Consider the following 15,159-nt stretch of genomic DNA (forward strand, 5'->3'; position numbering starts at 1 on the left):
GGTGGCTCACACCTGTAATCCCAGCACTTTGGGAGGCTGAAGAGTGTGGATCACGAAGTCAGGAGTTCAAGACCAGCCTGGCAAAGATGGTGAAACCCTGTCTCTACTAAAACTACAAAAATTAGCCGGGTGTGGCGGCGGGTGCCTGTAATTTCAGCTACTCAGAAGGCTGAGGCCGAGAATTGCTTGAACCTGGGAGGTGGACGTTGCACTCCAGCCTGGGCAACAGAGCGAGACTCCGTCTCAAAAAAAAGAACATTATGGCATCTCATTTTACAGATGAGGACATCGGGGCCCATAGAGGTTACTATGGCCAAGTCCTCACGGGTCATACGTGGCAGAATCTGGATTCCAACCCAGCAAGTCACACGTGGGAGAGCACCCTGGTTGCTACCGTGTCACTTCCCTTCCTGGCCATCCTGAGCACGACTCCGACTGGCTGCTGTCCCGTGTGGCCACCAGTCTCCAACTGGAGGGATCTTTCTGGTCCTTACAGACTCTGCAAGGTAGTGTCAGAGCGTCAGGTGTGGCGTTCCTCAAGCAAAAGGCATTGCGATGGACACTTTCACAGTCACGGCCGTGTCCACAGTCCCAAGGCCCATTCTTGCTCCTTGTTGCCCTGATGGGTTTATCTATTGGATGAGCTCCTTCAAGTTTGAGAAGTGCCTGGGGTTTGCTCTGTGCTTCTGAGTTTTTTTGTGAGCGATTTCCTAGTCTATTGTTTTTCTGGAGTTTCACCAAATCAAGTTTTGCAGAAAGCTTCCTTCATCCCTAGTGAAACGTCTCCAAGTGGGTCACACCAGCCTGTCAGGGGGTGAGAGGGGATGAAGCTGCTTGTCCCTGGCCACCCTCCCGCTCCTTGTCGGGATCCACGTAAGGACCTTTCTCACTCCATGTTTTCACTTAAATGACTGATATTATCAGGTCAGGGATGCCAGGTGGGGTCGTGCAATCATTCCTGAAGCATCTCAAATGGACTCTGGGCCAGATCCTGGGAAGGAGCCAGGAGGAAAGCTACATGTGGAAGGACATGAAGAATCTGTACATGCCACAGAGGTGTCATGCAATTGTTTCTGGAGCATCTCAGGGGGACTCTGGGCCAACCCGGGGCAGAGGCCAGGAGGAAAGCAGACCCTACCTGCCTGCTGCAGAGCTCACGGCCGAGGGCTGAGGTGGCGGTGCAGGCAAGGCAGGGTGACTGTGCAGCCCAGGAGGCTGAGAGAGCCGGGAGGAGGCCCCTTGGCCAGCCCAGGAATGCGGTGGCAGAGAGAAGAGGTTTAAGGACCCCCTCAACCCTGAGGAAAGACTCTATCAGCTAAAGGACGTGAAGAATCTAGACAAGCCAAAGGCAGGAGCTGAAGAGGGAGTGGGAGCTGCAGGCGGTGGGAACAGTCGGTGCAGAGACCCCAGAGTGGGGAGGAGCCGGTGCTCACAGGGGACGTCCGGGTCACAGCGGCTGCTCAAAGCCAAGGGTGAGCCAGGAGAAACCGGAGACATGGACAGGGCCCAGACCATGCCCAAGTCGAGGCAAGGAGCATGGGCTTCACCCCGGAGGTGAGGGGCTGCAGCCTGGCCGAAAAGAACAGAAGCACGCAGCATGCTCACGGGCGACTCACCCTCATGCATCTGGCAGCGAGGGAGCTTCCTGAGGCAGGGGCCAGGGCAGCAGTCGGGTAGGTGCAGGCAGGGGCCTTGCCACGGTGGTCACAGGGCCTTAGGACAGCTCACCGCGTACAGCTCACTCAGTGACAGTCGAGTCTCTAGTGCCAGCCTCTGGAAATCTGGAAGTGAGCAGTGTTTCCCATGAAGGAAAGTGTGTGCCCGGCTGTGCCCCGCTACGTTCCACACTCACCACATTTTCGGGGCTGGTGTTTCCGGCCACAGGTGCCATCCCCGCACCAGCCCAGGTGGCTGCAGAAGGTCCCTTGCAGTCATGAAATCAAGGGAGGCTTGGAAAACCACATCTGAAGGGCAAGGCTTTGATTTGGTGAGAGGGTGGGGCTGGGCCAGGCAGGGCCACGAGGTCTGAGTCAGAGCCAGAGCGGGAGGCGGGTGCCCCAGCACTGCCAGCCACCTCTGAGATGTGCTCCTCCCGGCCACCCGAGAACAGCCTTTAGAGAGGCGGTGGTGCTTTTCAGACTCCTCGAGAGTCCCTGCAGCTTGGTTATCGAAGGCTGCAGACCCCGAGCCCAGGGCCAGGCCAGCACTTGGCCCCAGAAACGCCCTCCCTGGAAATTTCGTGGGCATCTTCTCAGCGTTTTCTTGGCCCCTTCCTTAGCTCAGGGAAACAGGTCGGAGCACACTCAGTCCTGGTGTTGGGAGTGGGATGTGCTACTCTGGGACTTGAGGCAAGGTTAGACATCCTGCCTGTCCTTCAAACTTGGAATAGGGGTTGGGCATGGTGGCTCATGCTGGAAGTCCTAGCGCTTTGGAAGGCCGAGGTGGGTGGATCACTTGAGCTCAGGAGTTGAGACCAAGCTAGGCAACATAGTGAGACCCCCATCTCTATGAAATACACAGAAATCAGCCGGGTGCGGTGGCACATGCCTGTAGTCTCAGCTACTCGGGACGCTGAGGCAGGAGGATCACTTGGGCCTGGGAGGTGGAGGTTGCAGTGAGCCAAAATCTCACCACTGCACTCCAGCCTGGATGACAGAGTGAGACTCTGCCTCAAAAAAAAAAAAAAAAAAAAAAACAGCTACTTGGAATTGATAGCAGAAGCTGCCAGCTGTAGCGTGCTTCTGCAGGGTAATGAATGGAGCAGGAAATGGAATCTGAGTGGTCCTGGACCTACGTGTCCCCACACCCGAGACAGATCACACGTATCTGAGCCCATCGGTCCATTGATGCCAGCTCCTGTGCTTGCATTTCAGGTGCTCCCCAGCCTCCCCCGTTGTAGGTGGCTGAGTGAAGCCCCAGCAGCGCAGCCCCCTTGTTCCCTAGCAGACACGGGAGCCTGAAAGCGGCACCGTGATGGTTTAAGGAGAACACGGAACATGCAGTGCGGAGGGGGAATGGGCTAGACACCATCCCTGCCCCCTGCCCACTGTCCAAGCGTCCTGGCCACATCTTGCACAGGTCAGCAGTGGGGGGAGGTGGACAAGGCCTGCCTGCCCTCCAGAGCAAGCTGCCCCGCCTGAGCCACCGCCAACGGGAAACAGGCCTTGGGATCAGGGCGGCATGGAGGGAGCAAGAGCCTGGGAGGCCAGAGGAGGACACTCGCTCTGCCTGGGGGGTGGGCACCTCCAGGGCCCCCGTGCCCGGTCTTGCAGGGGTGGCAGGAGCTTCTAGATGGAAAGGGTGAAAGGGCCTCCAGGTGAAGGGACTGGCCCGGGCAAGGGTGGAGAGGGGCAGGGGGGTGCAGGGCGGGGGCACGGAGTGGTCGTGTTGGCATAGGTTTGCCGCCGCAGCGCCTCATCAAGCCTGGCCGTGCCCAGCAGTGGTTGGCTTCGTGGTGGGAGGAGGTGAGGTTGTGAATTGCCCCCCTTCCATCCACCCCATCTCATCCACGGGACTGGGGGCATACCTCATCATTTGCATTTGTTTTGGGCTGAACTGTGTCCCTCAAAATGTGTACATTGGAGCCCTACTCACCAGGACCTCAGACTGTGGCTGCAGTTGCAGCTAGGGTCTTTCAAAGGCGGCTAGAGTAACGGAGCTCTGCGGAATGGCCCGGGTCCAGTCCGCCTAAGGTCCTTGTAAGAAGCGGTGAGGACACAGACACAGAGGACGACCCCATGAGGACACAGGGAGAAGACGGCATCTACGAGCCCTGCCGGCTGCCCTCCTGGAACCCCGTGCCAGGCACTGACAGGTGCGGCGGGCACGGAGGCTGGTGGCTGCCCTCGGTCTTGTGGGAAACAAAAAGAGCAGCTGGAGGTGTCTGTCCCTGGGCCCGGAGCCCTCTGCTTCCTCCTCTCCTCTACCCAGAGGGAATCCCTCCTTTACGTCTCGGCTTGAGGATTCAAAATCGCCAAGTAGCCAGGAAATAACATTGAACACCATCAGCGGATGAAAAGTAAACAGCCTAAGGTCCATGCACATGAAGGAATGTGTGCCCATTTGGGCAGGAAAAGGGAGGACACCCTGGCACACGTCACAACGAGAATAAGCCCCAAAACACCATGCGGGCCCCGTGGTGGGGGAGGTGTGTCTTCCACCCTACCCCTTTGCAGTGGCTTCTAACTTTTCCGGAAGCAAAACCGGGGACTTGGAGGATCAATGCTTTCCCTCTCCCCACTGCTCAGGTCCTGGCCCCGCAGCCAGGAGGAGCATTCCAGTCTTCTCACCTCATCTCCCAGCTGTGTGACCCTGGGCAAGGCACTTCACCTCTCTGAGCCTCCCTTTCTGATCTGTAAGGTGGGGCTGATCAGGGCTGCTCCTAGGATTTCAAGGGCCCCTGGTCTGGTCTCTGAGTGACACAGGCAGACTGGGTCTCTCTTCACTTGCTCTTGGGGACAAGGAAAAGGGTAGGAGGATGGGGGGGGGGCAATATAATTAGAGTGAGTTTGGGGCTGGGAGTCAGCACCACATCTGACAGTCCCTGGCCGGCCAGCTGCAGCCACACCACGGGACCCTGTTCTCTGCCCTCTCTCTGCCCCAGCTCTCTCTCCAGGGGAAGGGGCTAGTGGCGGACTCAGGTACCAGATAGGGCTGGGGGTGCTCTGGGGGACAGGGTCCCAGTGCAGAGGTTTGGGGACTGCCGGTAGGAGCACTTGGGCTGGGCATGGAGCATCCAGGCTGGGCTCTGGAAGAGGCCAATTAGTCAAATGGCCACGGTTGACCATTTGGAAGCAATTAACAGGGTCGTTATTAGCGCATGGCGCACCCCCCACCTGGCTCAGTATGGGAGGGAGAGGGGTGAGGTCGCTATTATGTGGGTGCCTCTGCCCAGCCCCACTCACAAGACTTTGTGGCCTAGACCCCTGCCCCTGCCAGGTAGATGTGGAGGAATCAGGTTGCCCTTCCTTAGCTGGGCCTGAGGGTCCCAGAGTCTCAGGGTGGGGTCTGTGGGGCTTTCTGGGCTAGAAAGCTCGGCAGGATTAGATGAGGAGGCAGAACTCACTAGGTGGGTGAGGAAGGGGCTGGAGGCTGGCCCGGGAGCTGTGGGAAGTGACCTGGAGGTCCATGCGGGTGGGCGGGCATCCCCAGGGTTCCCCATCGGGGCTGGGGCAGCTGGAGCAGGCGGCCTTGGGCTGCAGACAACTTCCCCTGACTGCAGGGTGGACAGCGGATGGAAGGCCCGGGCTGAAGGCTGTCGCCAGCGAGGGGAGAAGAAGGGAAAACCTGGCCCAAAGAGCTTGGCTGCCTCGGAAAAGTCACACTCACCGGAACAGCAGACAGTGAGCCAGGGCCGCCGGGAGGGACCATGGGCAGGGCACCGGCTATCCTGCGGTAACTGTGAATGGCACCCCCTTTCATTCTCAAAGCCAGTGAATTTGCGTAATAAACCGTGGTACCCTGCGGCTGGAGCACGCCCGAGCTGATGCGTGGCCAGAGACTGACTTCGAAGGGGTAATGCCACTCAGTTTCCCGCATTACCTTTGGGGCATCACACACAGCAGAAACCAGCGTCTCAGGAGAAACACTATGAGGCCATGGCCTCATGGCAAGGAAGTGGCGAAGGCTTCCTTCATTCATTCACTCACTCATTCATTCATTCATTCTAGGAGTATTCACCGAGTGGCTAGTGTGTCAGGCACTGCCAAGGAGCTGAGAGCCTCTTGCCCTCCCCCTGAGCTTCCCTCCTATGGGGAGTCACCCTCAGACTCCGGCCCCAGGGAAGCAGCTCCTGCCCTCATCTCGGGTTCTCGGGCACAGGGGAACCGGACGGTGGGCAGGGAGACCAGAGCCCAGGAGTCTCCCTGGGAAGTGCTGGGGGTCTGAGGCATGGAGCAGGAGGGGCAGGTCCACCCAGATTGCCTGGGTCAGATGTTTCTGGCTCCTCCCAGTCTTCCAGAGGGGTTCCTGCCAAGGACAGAGGCGATTGGGGCCTAGACCGGCAGGCTGCTCCTGCTCTCTCTCTCTTCAAATGTTAATATGTCTTCTCTCCTCTCTCTGCCTGACTGTGTCCCTCTCTCTGAATTTCTTGTGTCCCCACCCCCGACTATATCTCCTCTCTTCTTGGCCTGGCATCAGGAGGCAGCAGAGCTAAGGTGTTTAGAGCAGGGACTTCCTTCCAGTGCCCCTTCCATGCCTCTTAGGGAGCCCAGGTGACCACACGCCCCGGCCCAGGCCGGAAACTGAATGGCATCACCCCTGAAAAGGCTCTGGCCATGCCTCAGTGCAGGCCTGCGGTGGACCAGCTCTGCTCTTGCTTCAGTCCTCTGGGGCTTTCCTGGCACTGCCCTGTGACCCCCGTACTACAGTCTCCATCACCGGGGGCCTGAGGCTCCATCAGTTGGGTGGCTGTGTTCCTGGGCTGTTCCAAGACTCTCACAAGCTGGGGCAGTGGCTAGAGAGACCCTGACTGAGACTGAGGTACTCGGGGATGGCTTGGGGTGCCCTTTTTCAGGAGAGTCACCTGGACCCTGTGCACGCTGGAGTGAGCTCAGGAGGACACGCTGCCCCGTGTGTATTGGGCCATGGGGGCTGGGCGTGTTCCAGGGATGTGTGCTCTCTGCAGCAACTCAGGGTGCCCTGCACACGTGCCTGACCCCAATGCCCAATGCAGATGGCAGGGTGGGGAATGTCAGCCCCCCAACTCACCCCAGAGCCCCTGGTCAACTTGGAGCCAAAGCTGTGGCCTAGACCCCTGGGCCCCACAGGGTGTCCTACTCTGGGGTGGGGTCAAGAGGGGTAAAGCCCCTGTGCTGGCCCCTGCTTCCTGCTGGCCCCAGGACCCTCGGGGACAGAGCACTGGGAAGCAAGGGAAGTGGGTGGGGATGTAGCTCTTCTGGATACTTTCTGAAGCCCCTCTTCGCGAGGCCCCCTGAGATACACCCTGACCCCCACACAGGCCAGGGGACCCCCCACATCTGCACTGCTTCAGACCCTCCACGCCAGGACTCCCCTGACACCGCTTCCCGGCCCCTGAGCGGCTCCTCCTCTCATCCCCCACCCGCGGTGGCTGTCACCCTCCCGGGGCTTTTCTCTGGGTGTCCTCTGCAGCTCTCTAGTCCACTTCTCTCTGCTTCCGTCTCCCCGGCCTCCTGTCTTGGCCGATCTCTATCACTCACATTCCCCTGGTCTTTGCCATCCTCTCCTCCTCCGCTTTTCTCTGTCTCTATCTGCATCTTTTTCTAGGGCTCTCTGCCTTCGCCCTCGCTCTCTGTCTTCTATGGCCCTCGCGTCCCTCCTCCCGCCTCCCCAGGCCCCTCTCTGGACCGCCACTGGGACAGGATCCTCGGAGACCCGCCCGACGTGCAAGGACCCCGCCATCCCGGGCGCCAGGTTGGGGTGCGCGACAGGAGATAGCATCTCCCAGCCCGGCCTGCCACGCTGAGGACAGCGCCACGGGTCCTGCAGGAAGCGCTGGGCGCAGACACAAACCCGGGGCTCCCCACGCGTGCCCGCGCCCCAGAGCCTCCCCGCCGCAGCCCTCCGCGGTCCCCTTCATTATGCGCCGCCTTTAATGAGCGTTTGTCAGCTCGACTTCCCCGCAAGTTGTTTTCACGGACATCAGTCATCGGCGGCGGCCCCATTGTGCCTGGGGATTGATGGGGAGCGGGAGGGGGTGACAGGGCCTGGGGCGGCCGCCTCAAGGCCTCGGTCTATAATTTTCGGAGGCATAATTGGTCTGGGGGAGGGGGAGGGGCTGGGAGGGGACCTTTCAGAGCCGGGAGGGCGTTCGGGGGCGTGGGGCGCGCTGCGGAGCGCAGCCGCGGCTAGACGGCGGTGCGCTGTCGACCAGCGTTCGCAGGCGGCGCCCGGCACGAACCCCGAGCCCCGCGGGGCTCCCCACCCGCCGGCCTCCCGCCCCTCCCGCGCCTCCGCCTGGGGACCACGTCGGCTTTGTTGCCGAACCGTCCTTTCTTTCAGAGCTTTGCGCAGCAACGGAAATTTCATTGCTCCTGGGTGGAAATTAAACGGACTCGCGTTCGCTCTCTCCCTCTCCCTTTCTCCCTCTCTCCCTCACTCTCTCTCTCTCCTTCTCTCTCGCCCACCATTTCCCCTTCTTCCCCCACCTTTCCCGCGGAGCCGGAGTCAGCACCGCCAGGCGCGGGAGCTCCTCGCCCCGGCACGGCTGCCGCCCCTTCCATGGGCGCCGCGCTCGCCTGCAGCCGCAGTCTCCGCGGGGCGGGCGCGATGCCACGATGGGCCTGATCTGGCTGCTGCTGCTCAGCCTGCTGGAGCCCGGCTGGCCCTCGGCGGGCCCTGGGGCGCGGTTGCGGCGCGATGCTGGCGGCCGCGGCGGCGTCTACGAGCACCTCGGCGGGGCGCCCCGGCGCCGCAAGCTCTACTGCGCCACGAAGTATCACCTCCAGCTGCACCCGAGCGGCCGCGTCAACGGCAGCCTGGAGAACAGCGCCTACAGTGAGTGCCCGGCGCTGCGGGGCCCCGCGGGGGAAGCGGCGCGGGGAGGGAGAGTTCGGGCCCGGGAGAAGGCGCGGCGCGCCCAAGGTGTCGGGGAAGACCGGCTGCCTCCCTCGGCCAGAAGGCGACTGCTGGGGCGCCCTCTTCGCCCTCCACGTCATCGGGGAGAAGAGCGCGCGCTGGGGTCCGAGCAGAACTCGGGGGGATGGGCGCTCATGTCCGAAGAGGGCGCGGGAGGCCGCTGCCCGGGGTCGGGACCAGCTGTCAGAGTTCGTCTCCAGCCCTGCCCGCTAGTCTGGAGGGACGCGAGCTAGGCAACCCCGGGACTCCATGCTCTGCTGAGTTTGGCAGCTCTGACAAGTTTAAGCCCTTTGAATGTGTCGGAGAAAAGGAGCTAGACAAGGCATTTATCATCGTCTTTATTATTTTGACTACTTCTCCTCCTCCTGCCGACCCCTGGACGCCCCGCCGTCCCCTCAGCCCTCCTCGCTCGCGGCCGCCCAGGTGGCCGCCCCCGCCACTGCCTCTGCGCGGAGGGTTCTAGCCTGGTGGAGCTCGGTTCCCCGGCCGCGGCCGCCGCCGACAGTTATTCCCTGAGCTGGAATCTGCACCATTCCCGCCTCCGCCCTGGCCGCACTGCCACAGGAGGGTGGGGGCCCTCGCCGCCGGGACTAGCGACTGTGGAGCGCGGAGCGGTGTCCGCCCGGGCCTCGGGGCACAGACACACACACTCCCGCCCGAACGTAGGACCTCTGACCGGGCTGCGCTCACCGCGGGAGTCCGCCGGGGTCCACGGTTGGGCTCCTCTGATGGCAGGGACCTGGTGCCCACTCTGAGCCCTGTGAGGATCAGGAGAGCGAAGCTCAGGGCCCGGGAGGGCCGCGTGGGGAGCGTGGGAGGGAGATCAGGGCCACCGCGATCCTCGGGTGCGCCGCGCGGCGCTGGGCTCCGGCCCGGGGCGCAGGAAACTGTGCAGTGCACTCCAGGTGGCGGCGGGAAACCGCGGCTTCCTCCAGGAAAGCCGCAGCCTTGCGAGGGCGTCCTTGGGGGACGCGCCTCCAGGGCCGCACGGTGGGCACCAGCTGTCGTCAGGGGGTCCCAGTGCGCGGAACTCGTCTCACAAAGATACCCGGTTCTTTCCAAAGCCAGACTCCTCCTCGGAGTCGCACAGCATCCAAACTTCTTGGTGCTGGTTGTTCAGGGGCAGGGGAAGGCGCGCGCCCGCAGCTCCGCAGTCCCTGCGTCGAGACTCGGGCTTCGTTGGTCCCCGGGCGGGCACGGCCGAGGCCGCCCAGCCTGCGCACTGGGAAGGCGGGAGGCTCGCAGCCTGCACCCCAGCGCCCTGGGCTGGAGCAAAAGCCCGTTGACCGCGGCCCGGCTGGGACTGCGTGCCAGGAACACGCTCCCAAGAGTCATCCCTTGGAGAGGGTGCAGGCAGTCGCCCCAGTCCCCTCGGAGCCTCTGTGGGGAGACAATGACCCCAACCTGACTTGTGGTGCAGCCCCCCATCCCCAGCCCCACCACAGCACCCGTATATCCAGAAGGAAAGGCGGGAGGCGAGATTTAAACTTTCTTACCCCTGGGGAGTGGGTGAGACCAGCCCAGCTTCCCTCTATGGGTTTCAGGGTCTAAACCGGCTTCCTGCCCCTCCAGGCCCCCTGGCGGGTACAATGATCTTCCACCAGGTCCATCGAGAGCTGGGTGTAGGTGGCAGGCGCCCTGGCTGTGTTGTTGCCAGTGGGTTATTTTATCAGCCTGGTTCATGGGGCCCAGCTCTCCCGCTGGGTGGCACAGGCACTGGGGACCCTGCAGGCCCAGAGCTCAGACTCATATGTCTGCCGCCAGGGCTTGACTTCCCGCTCAGGCACATGTTTGGGGGTCTGGCAGTCACCTGGCCATAGTGGTCCCCACTTGCTTGTCTGTCGGATGATGGAGGCAGCTGGCAAGGTGCTGTGAGGCTGACAGAGCCAGCGGGTGGAAAGGTTCATTTTACTCTTTCCCTCCCAGGTTTGAATGACGCCCTTTGGAGAAGCCTCCCCCGACGTCCCCGACGTCCCCTTCTCTACCTCCTGTCTGGTGACTTCTCCCATCCTGAACCTCCAGTCACTCCCCCACCTGTGGGGTGTGTGCTGCCCTCCCAAGCCCTGAGCCCATGGTGTGGCTTTGGGCAGGGCCAGCTGGGCCTCAGCCAACTCCTCCGTGGCTTTGTGGAGGGCAGCGGGTGTGATGTTCCTCTCACTTCTTCCAGGTATCCTGGAAATAACGGCAGTGGAGGTGGGCATTGTGGCCATCAGGGGGCTCTTCTCTGGGCGGTACCTGGCCATGAACAAGAGGGGTCGGCTCTATGCTTCGGTGAGTCCAGGTTTCCACGTGGGTGGGCGCTGAGGGAATATCAGTCCGGCCTGCACATCATGCCAGGGGATGGGAGATGTGGGCAGAAGAACGCTTTGCCCAGCCCAGGGTATGTGGGACCCGAGCTGGGACCAGACCGTGGCCCGGGACTCCACATGCAGTGATCTTTAGCTGTGTCTGGTAGAAGCTGCTCCTCAAGTGACCTGGAGCCTGGCCCTGGGGTCCTGGGTTCTGCAGAATGCCGGGCTAGCAAAGGTTCCCCACAACCTGATCATCATCACCATCCTTCCCTGAGAGTAGCTGAGAGCAGGGAAGTGATTGTCCCCAAATTTCCACCAAAATAAATGGACCCAAGACCACCCAGGAGTGTTCCTTGAGGCAGCCAGACTGCTCCTGGGAGCGTGGAGAGGAGGGCGCTGGCCCGGCTGAAGCATAGGAGGGGAAGGAAGGTGGGGCCCATGTCCCAGGCACACAGGGGCCTTGGAGCCCGGGTTTGAGGCCCAGTCTATCTACTGCCTGGGCCTCCGTGTAACCAAAAGAGCCTCCTTACTGGGTGGGTATGGCAGTGCCCCTCCCTGTAAGGGGTGGGGGTGGAGAATACAGAGTAAAATACATGTAAGGGGATGTTCTGCCTCCAGCTATTCATTACTCGCAATTTGGCTGATACTTCCTTGGGCAATGAGAGGTTTTCCATCCACTGGTAGCCTGGACGACGCAGCTCGAGGACAATCTCCCTGCAGTGAGCTCTCTGCGCAGCCAGGCTCACGGGGAAACAGCCCGCCTCTCCTCTCGCATAAGCCGAGGATTTCAGCAGATTTTTAGCCGTTTTGCTAAATGAAGGGCCGGAAAGCTGGGACGCAGCCCTTTGCTTTCTTTCTTTCTTTCTTTTTTGTAATATCAAGATCTACTCTACAAAGTGACATTGCCTTTCTCTTTTCTTTTCTTTCTTTTTTTTCCGAGTCAGAGTCTCACACTGTCACCCGGGGTGGAGTGCAATGGCACGATCTCCGCTCACTGCAACCTCTGCCTCCTGGGTTCAAGTGATTCTCCTGCCTCAGCCTCCTGAGTAGCTTGGATTACAGGTGCCCGTCACCATGCCTGGCTAATTTTTCGGCGACTTTTCTGTATTTTTAGTAGAGACAGGGTTTCACTATGTTAGCCAGGCTGGTCTCGAACTCCTGACCTCGTGATCACCCGCCTCGGCCTCCCAAAGTGTTGGGATTACAGGTGTGAGCCATTGTGCCCGGCCCACCCCTTGGCTTTCTCTGGCTCAGAGGCCACTCACTGGAAGCTGTGTCTGAGAGCGGAGGCCCTCCTGGTGCCAGCTTCTTCCATGGGAGGCTCAGGATTTGGGGAGACAGAACAAACATGACGTGAGGGGGTCCCTGTGGTTCAGAGCCCACTTGGGGCTTCCATGTCTGAGAGCTCACAGCCTGGCTTTGGGAAGGGTGGACAGAGGCTCCTAGCCCTACCAGGGAAGCTGAAGCCAGGGTTCGCTGGGCAGTCGAGCTGGAGGGTGTGGAGCTTTCCCGAGTGCCCAGCAGAGAAGTTCCCACAGCTCTGCAGATACCCTGGGAGGCACATAGCCTGGATGCCAACCCTGTCACCTGCTGCCTGGTGCCAGGAACATGCATGCGGCCAGCTTGCCTAAGAGTGCTGTCCCACTGCGGGGCTCCCTGGACTTTGCCAGCAGCATGCCTGCCCTCAGGCCAGCTCATCCTTCTGAGGGCCAGTGACCACCACACCCAACACTCCTGGGTCCAGCTCTGACCTCCCTTCTGAGGTATAAATCACCCTCCCCAAAGTCCTTCTGCCTCGGACACTCCAACCGAGCTCAGCAGTTCCCCAACTCCCCACCTTCATCGTCACCCCACTGGCCACTAACTCTCGCCCAGAGGGGGCTGGAAGGCATGGTCGACCCCACGTCCAGCCCTCAGACCACGTCCCTGCATCTCTCTCTTCAGCCAGTCTATCTGTCAAGCCATCCATCCACCTCTCCCTCCCCTTTCCCTTCCTTCCTACTTACTTACCGCCCTCCCTTCCCCCTCCCTGCCTTTCTTCCTTTATTTGTTCCTTCCTTCCTTCCGTCCTTCCCTCCCTCTTCCTTCATTCCATTCACCCTTCTGCCCATACACCTCTCCTTCCTCCTTCTTTCCTTTCTCTCATCCTTCCTTCCATCCATCCTTCCGTCTATTCTGTCCATCTGCCCATCCGCCCATCAATCTATCCATGCTTCCTTCTTTCCTCCCTTCCACCCACCGCCCCATCCATCTGACATTTGGTGCTTCATTCGCCAGTGTCCCGGACACTTACCATGTGCTGCACTCTGCTTGGTACATGTTAAGAGGACTTGCTAAAAAGCAGATTGGCCCAGGTCATGGCTTCCGAGGACTCCCATCACACACAGGCATCCCCCGGGCACCTTAGCTCCACCACAGAGCAGAGCCCAGGTGCCATCTGCTCCAGGGCCGTCGTCATCCACAGGTCATGGCTCCTCCAGCCTCTGGAAGCTCCCTCGACTCTCCAAGCCATTGTGCTGCTCACCCCACACCCTCACTGCCTGGAACGCCCTCCTCCCAGAAAATGCCCGCTAGGAAGTGCCCGCCCCACCCTATGGCTCTCTTCAGAATTCACCTCCTCAACACAGTGGCTTTGGAGTCCACTTCCTCCCCACCCCCCTAGGGTGGAAACGGCCCTGGGGAAGGGGACTGTGGAACCGGGTCTGGTGGGACGGCAGGGTCAGGACACACATTGGATTGGAAACTGTTGTCACAGCAAGTCCCAACTGCAGTAGCTCTGGGGTCTGTGGCCCTGGCCCCTGAGCCGACACCTGCCCTGGTCATCTAGGCTGCCCCAGGTGGCCACCAACATGGCAGCAGGTGATCTACACTCCCCCCATCTCCCACCTTGGGAGGGCCGGAGTCCCCTGCCACTGGAGGCTCACAGGTCTGTGTCCTTCAGTGTCCTACCCCCCAAGTGGCCCTGCAAAGAGAAAGCTGACCGTGTGGCCTCCCTGGCCCTGGGAGGATGCACCTCCTGCAGGATGGAGGGACCTGGGAGAAGCCTGGGGCCCCCCCTGAGTTTCCCACAGTCTGGTGTGGGAGCCAGACACTAGCATGGTGCACCAGTGTGGGCATGGGGGAAGTCGGCCCTGAGCCCACCTGCTCATTCCCAGGTAGCCCCTGAGCCCCAGGCTGTGCAGGGGTCAGGCACAGGTCAAACACTATTCCATCCCCCTGTGATGTAGGCTCTGGCGCCGCCCCTGGGCCTCAGTTTCTCCATCTATAAGCATGGAGACTGGTCTTGGATTGTGACATCTATACGGTGACCCAGGGGGCTCTGGGCCTCCAGGAGGGCTGGTGAGCAGGGGGGCTTCAGGTTATGGGGAGAGGCAGCCCCTACCACCAGGTCAGGGCTTCCACCCTTCCCTGCCCTGGGCCTTCATGTCGCTGGAAAAGAGGACAGGTGCTTGAAACATCTTGCTCCCTGAGGTCCTGCTGGGTCAGATGCTGTGGGGTCCAGCCTGGGAGCCCCTGGAGGCCATTTCCACTCTCCCTGACTCCCATGGGACATCACACCCCAGATGGAGATAGACCACAAGGGCCTCCAGCTCCTCCCTGGAGCCAGTCCCCAGGAGGAAGGAGAGGTCTGCTGTCCGCCCTGCCCCTGCTGCTTCCACCTCCCACCACCCTTTCTGGTTCGGAGGAAGCAGGTCCTGTCAGTCACCCCCGGGGGAGGTGCCCTAGGCGTTGCCACTTGCCTGTAGCTGGTTCTGAAGCCCAGTGGGTCTGCATATGGCATATCCACCCCTTCCCTACCCCACAGACTAAGAAGACCCCATGAGTCAGCCCCTGAGGGAACCTCCCATGTCCAGGCCTTGGGGACACTGGTGTCAGATCCTTCAGTTCAGAGCTTCACTGTGCCTTTGAGAGGGCAGGATCCCCTCTGCCCTTCCCCAGCCGCACCCCGGGCCTGACAAGGGTCCCAGCAATCGCTGATGACAAAGCAAGTGTCCCCTCTGTCCTCCCCGTGGGGGGACAGCCCCGTGTCTGCTCTCATCCTAAGAATAGCAACATCGTGGCACTGTTAGAGCCTCCGCCTCATGTCAGCCCCGGCCCCCACTCTGTGTTGTAACCTCTTCAACCTGCGGAGTGGGGACCCTCCATCTTAAGAGAATGCTGCTCAGAGATCAATGACCCCAGAGGGGACCCTGAATGCAGTGTTTAATGGAGCATCTGGGCTCATCAAACCTGGCTGTGTCCCCTTCCCTTCCTGCTTTTGGTGTTCTTTCCTCTTCTTCTTCTTCTTTTTTTTTTTTTTTGAGACAGTATT

At 60.8% G+C, this 15,159-nt stretch overlaps 1 protein-coding gene across 1 annotated transcript in view; it reads left to right on the forward strand.

The window, feature by feature from the left end:
- The first annotated feature begins 7,773 nt into the window (after positions 1–7,773).
- The window catches only part of FGF3 (fibroblast growth factor 3), a 9,331-nt gene continuing 1,945 nt past the window's right edge, over positions 7,774–15,159 (forward strand). Inside the window, exons 1-2 of the mRNA XM_032282359.1 lie at positions 7,774–8,475; positions 10,724–10,827. Of these exons, the coding sequence (XP_032138250.1) occupies positions 8,256–8,475; positions 10,724–10,827 (324 nt within the window). The 5' untranslated portion in view covers positions 7,774–8,255. The remainder of the gene's footprint in view (positions 8,476–10,723; positions 10,828–15,159) is intronic.

This window comes from Sapajus apella, unplaced genomic scaffold (assembly GCF_009761245.1).
Source record: "Sapajus apella isolate SASKATOON/1434 unplaced genomic scaffold, GSC_monkey_1.0 scaffold14, whole genome shotgun sequence".
NCBI lineage: Eukaryota > Metazoa > Chordata > Mammalia > Primates > Cebidae > Sapajus > Sapajus apella.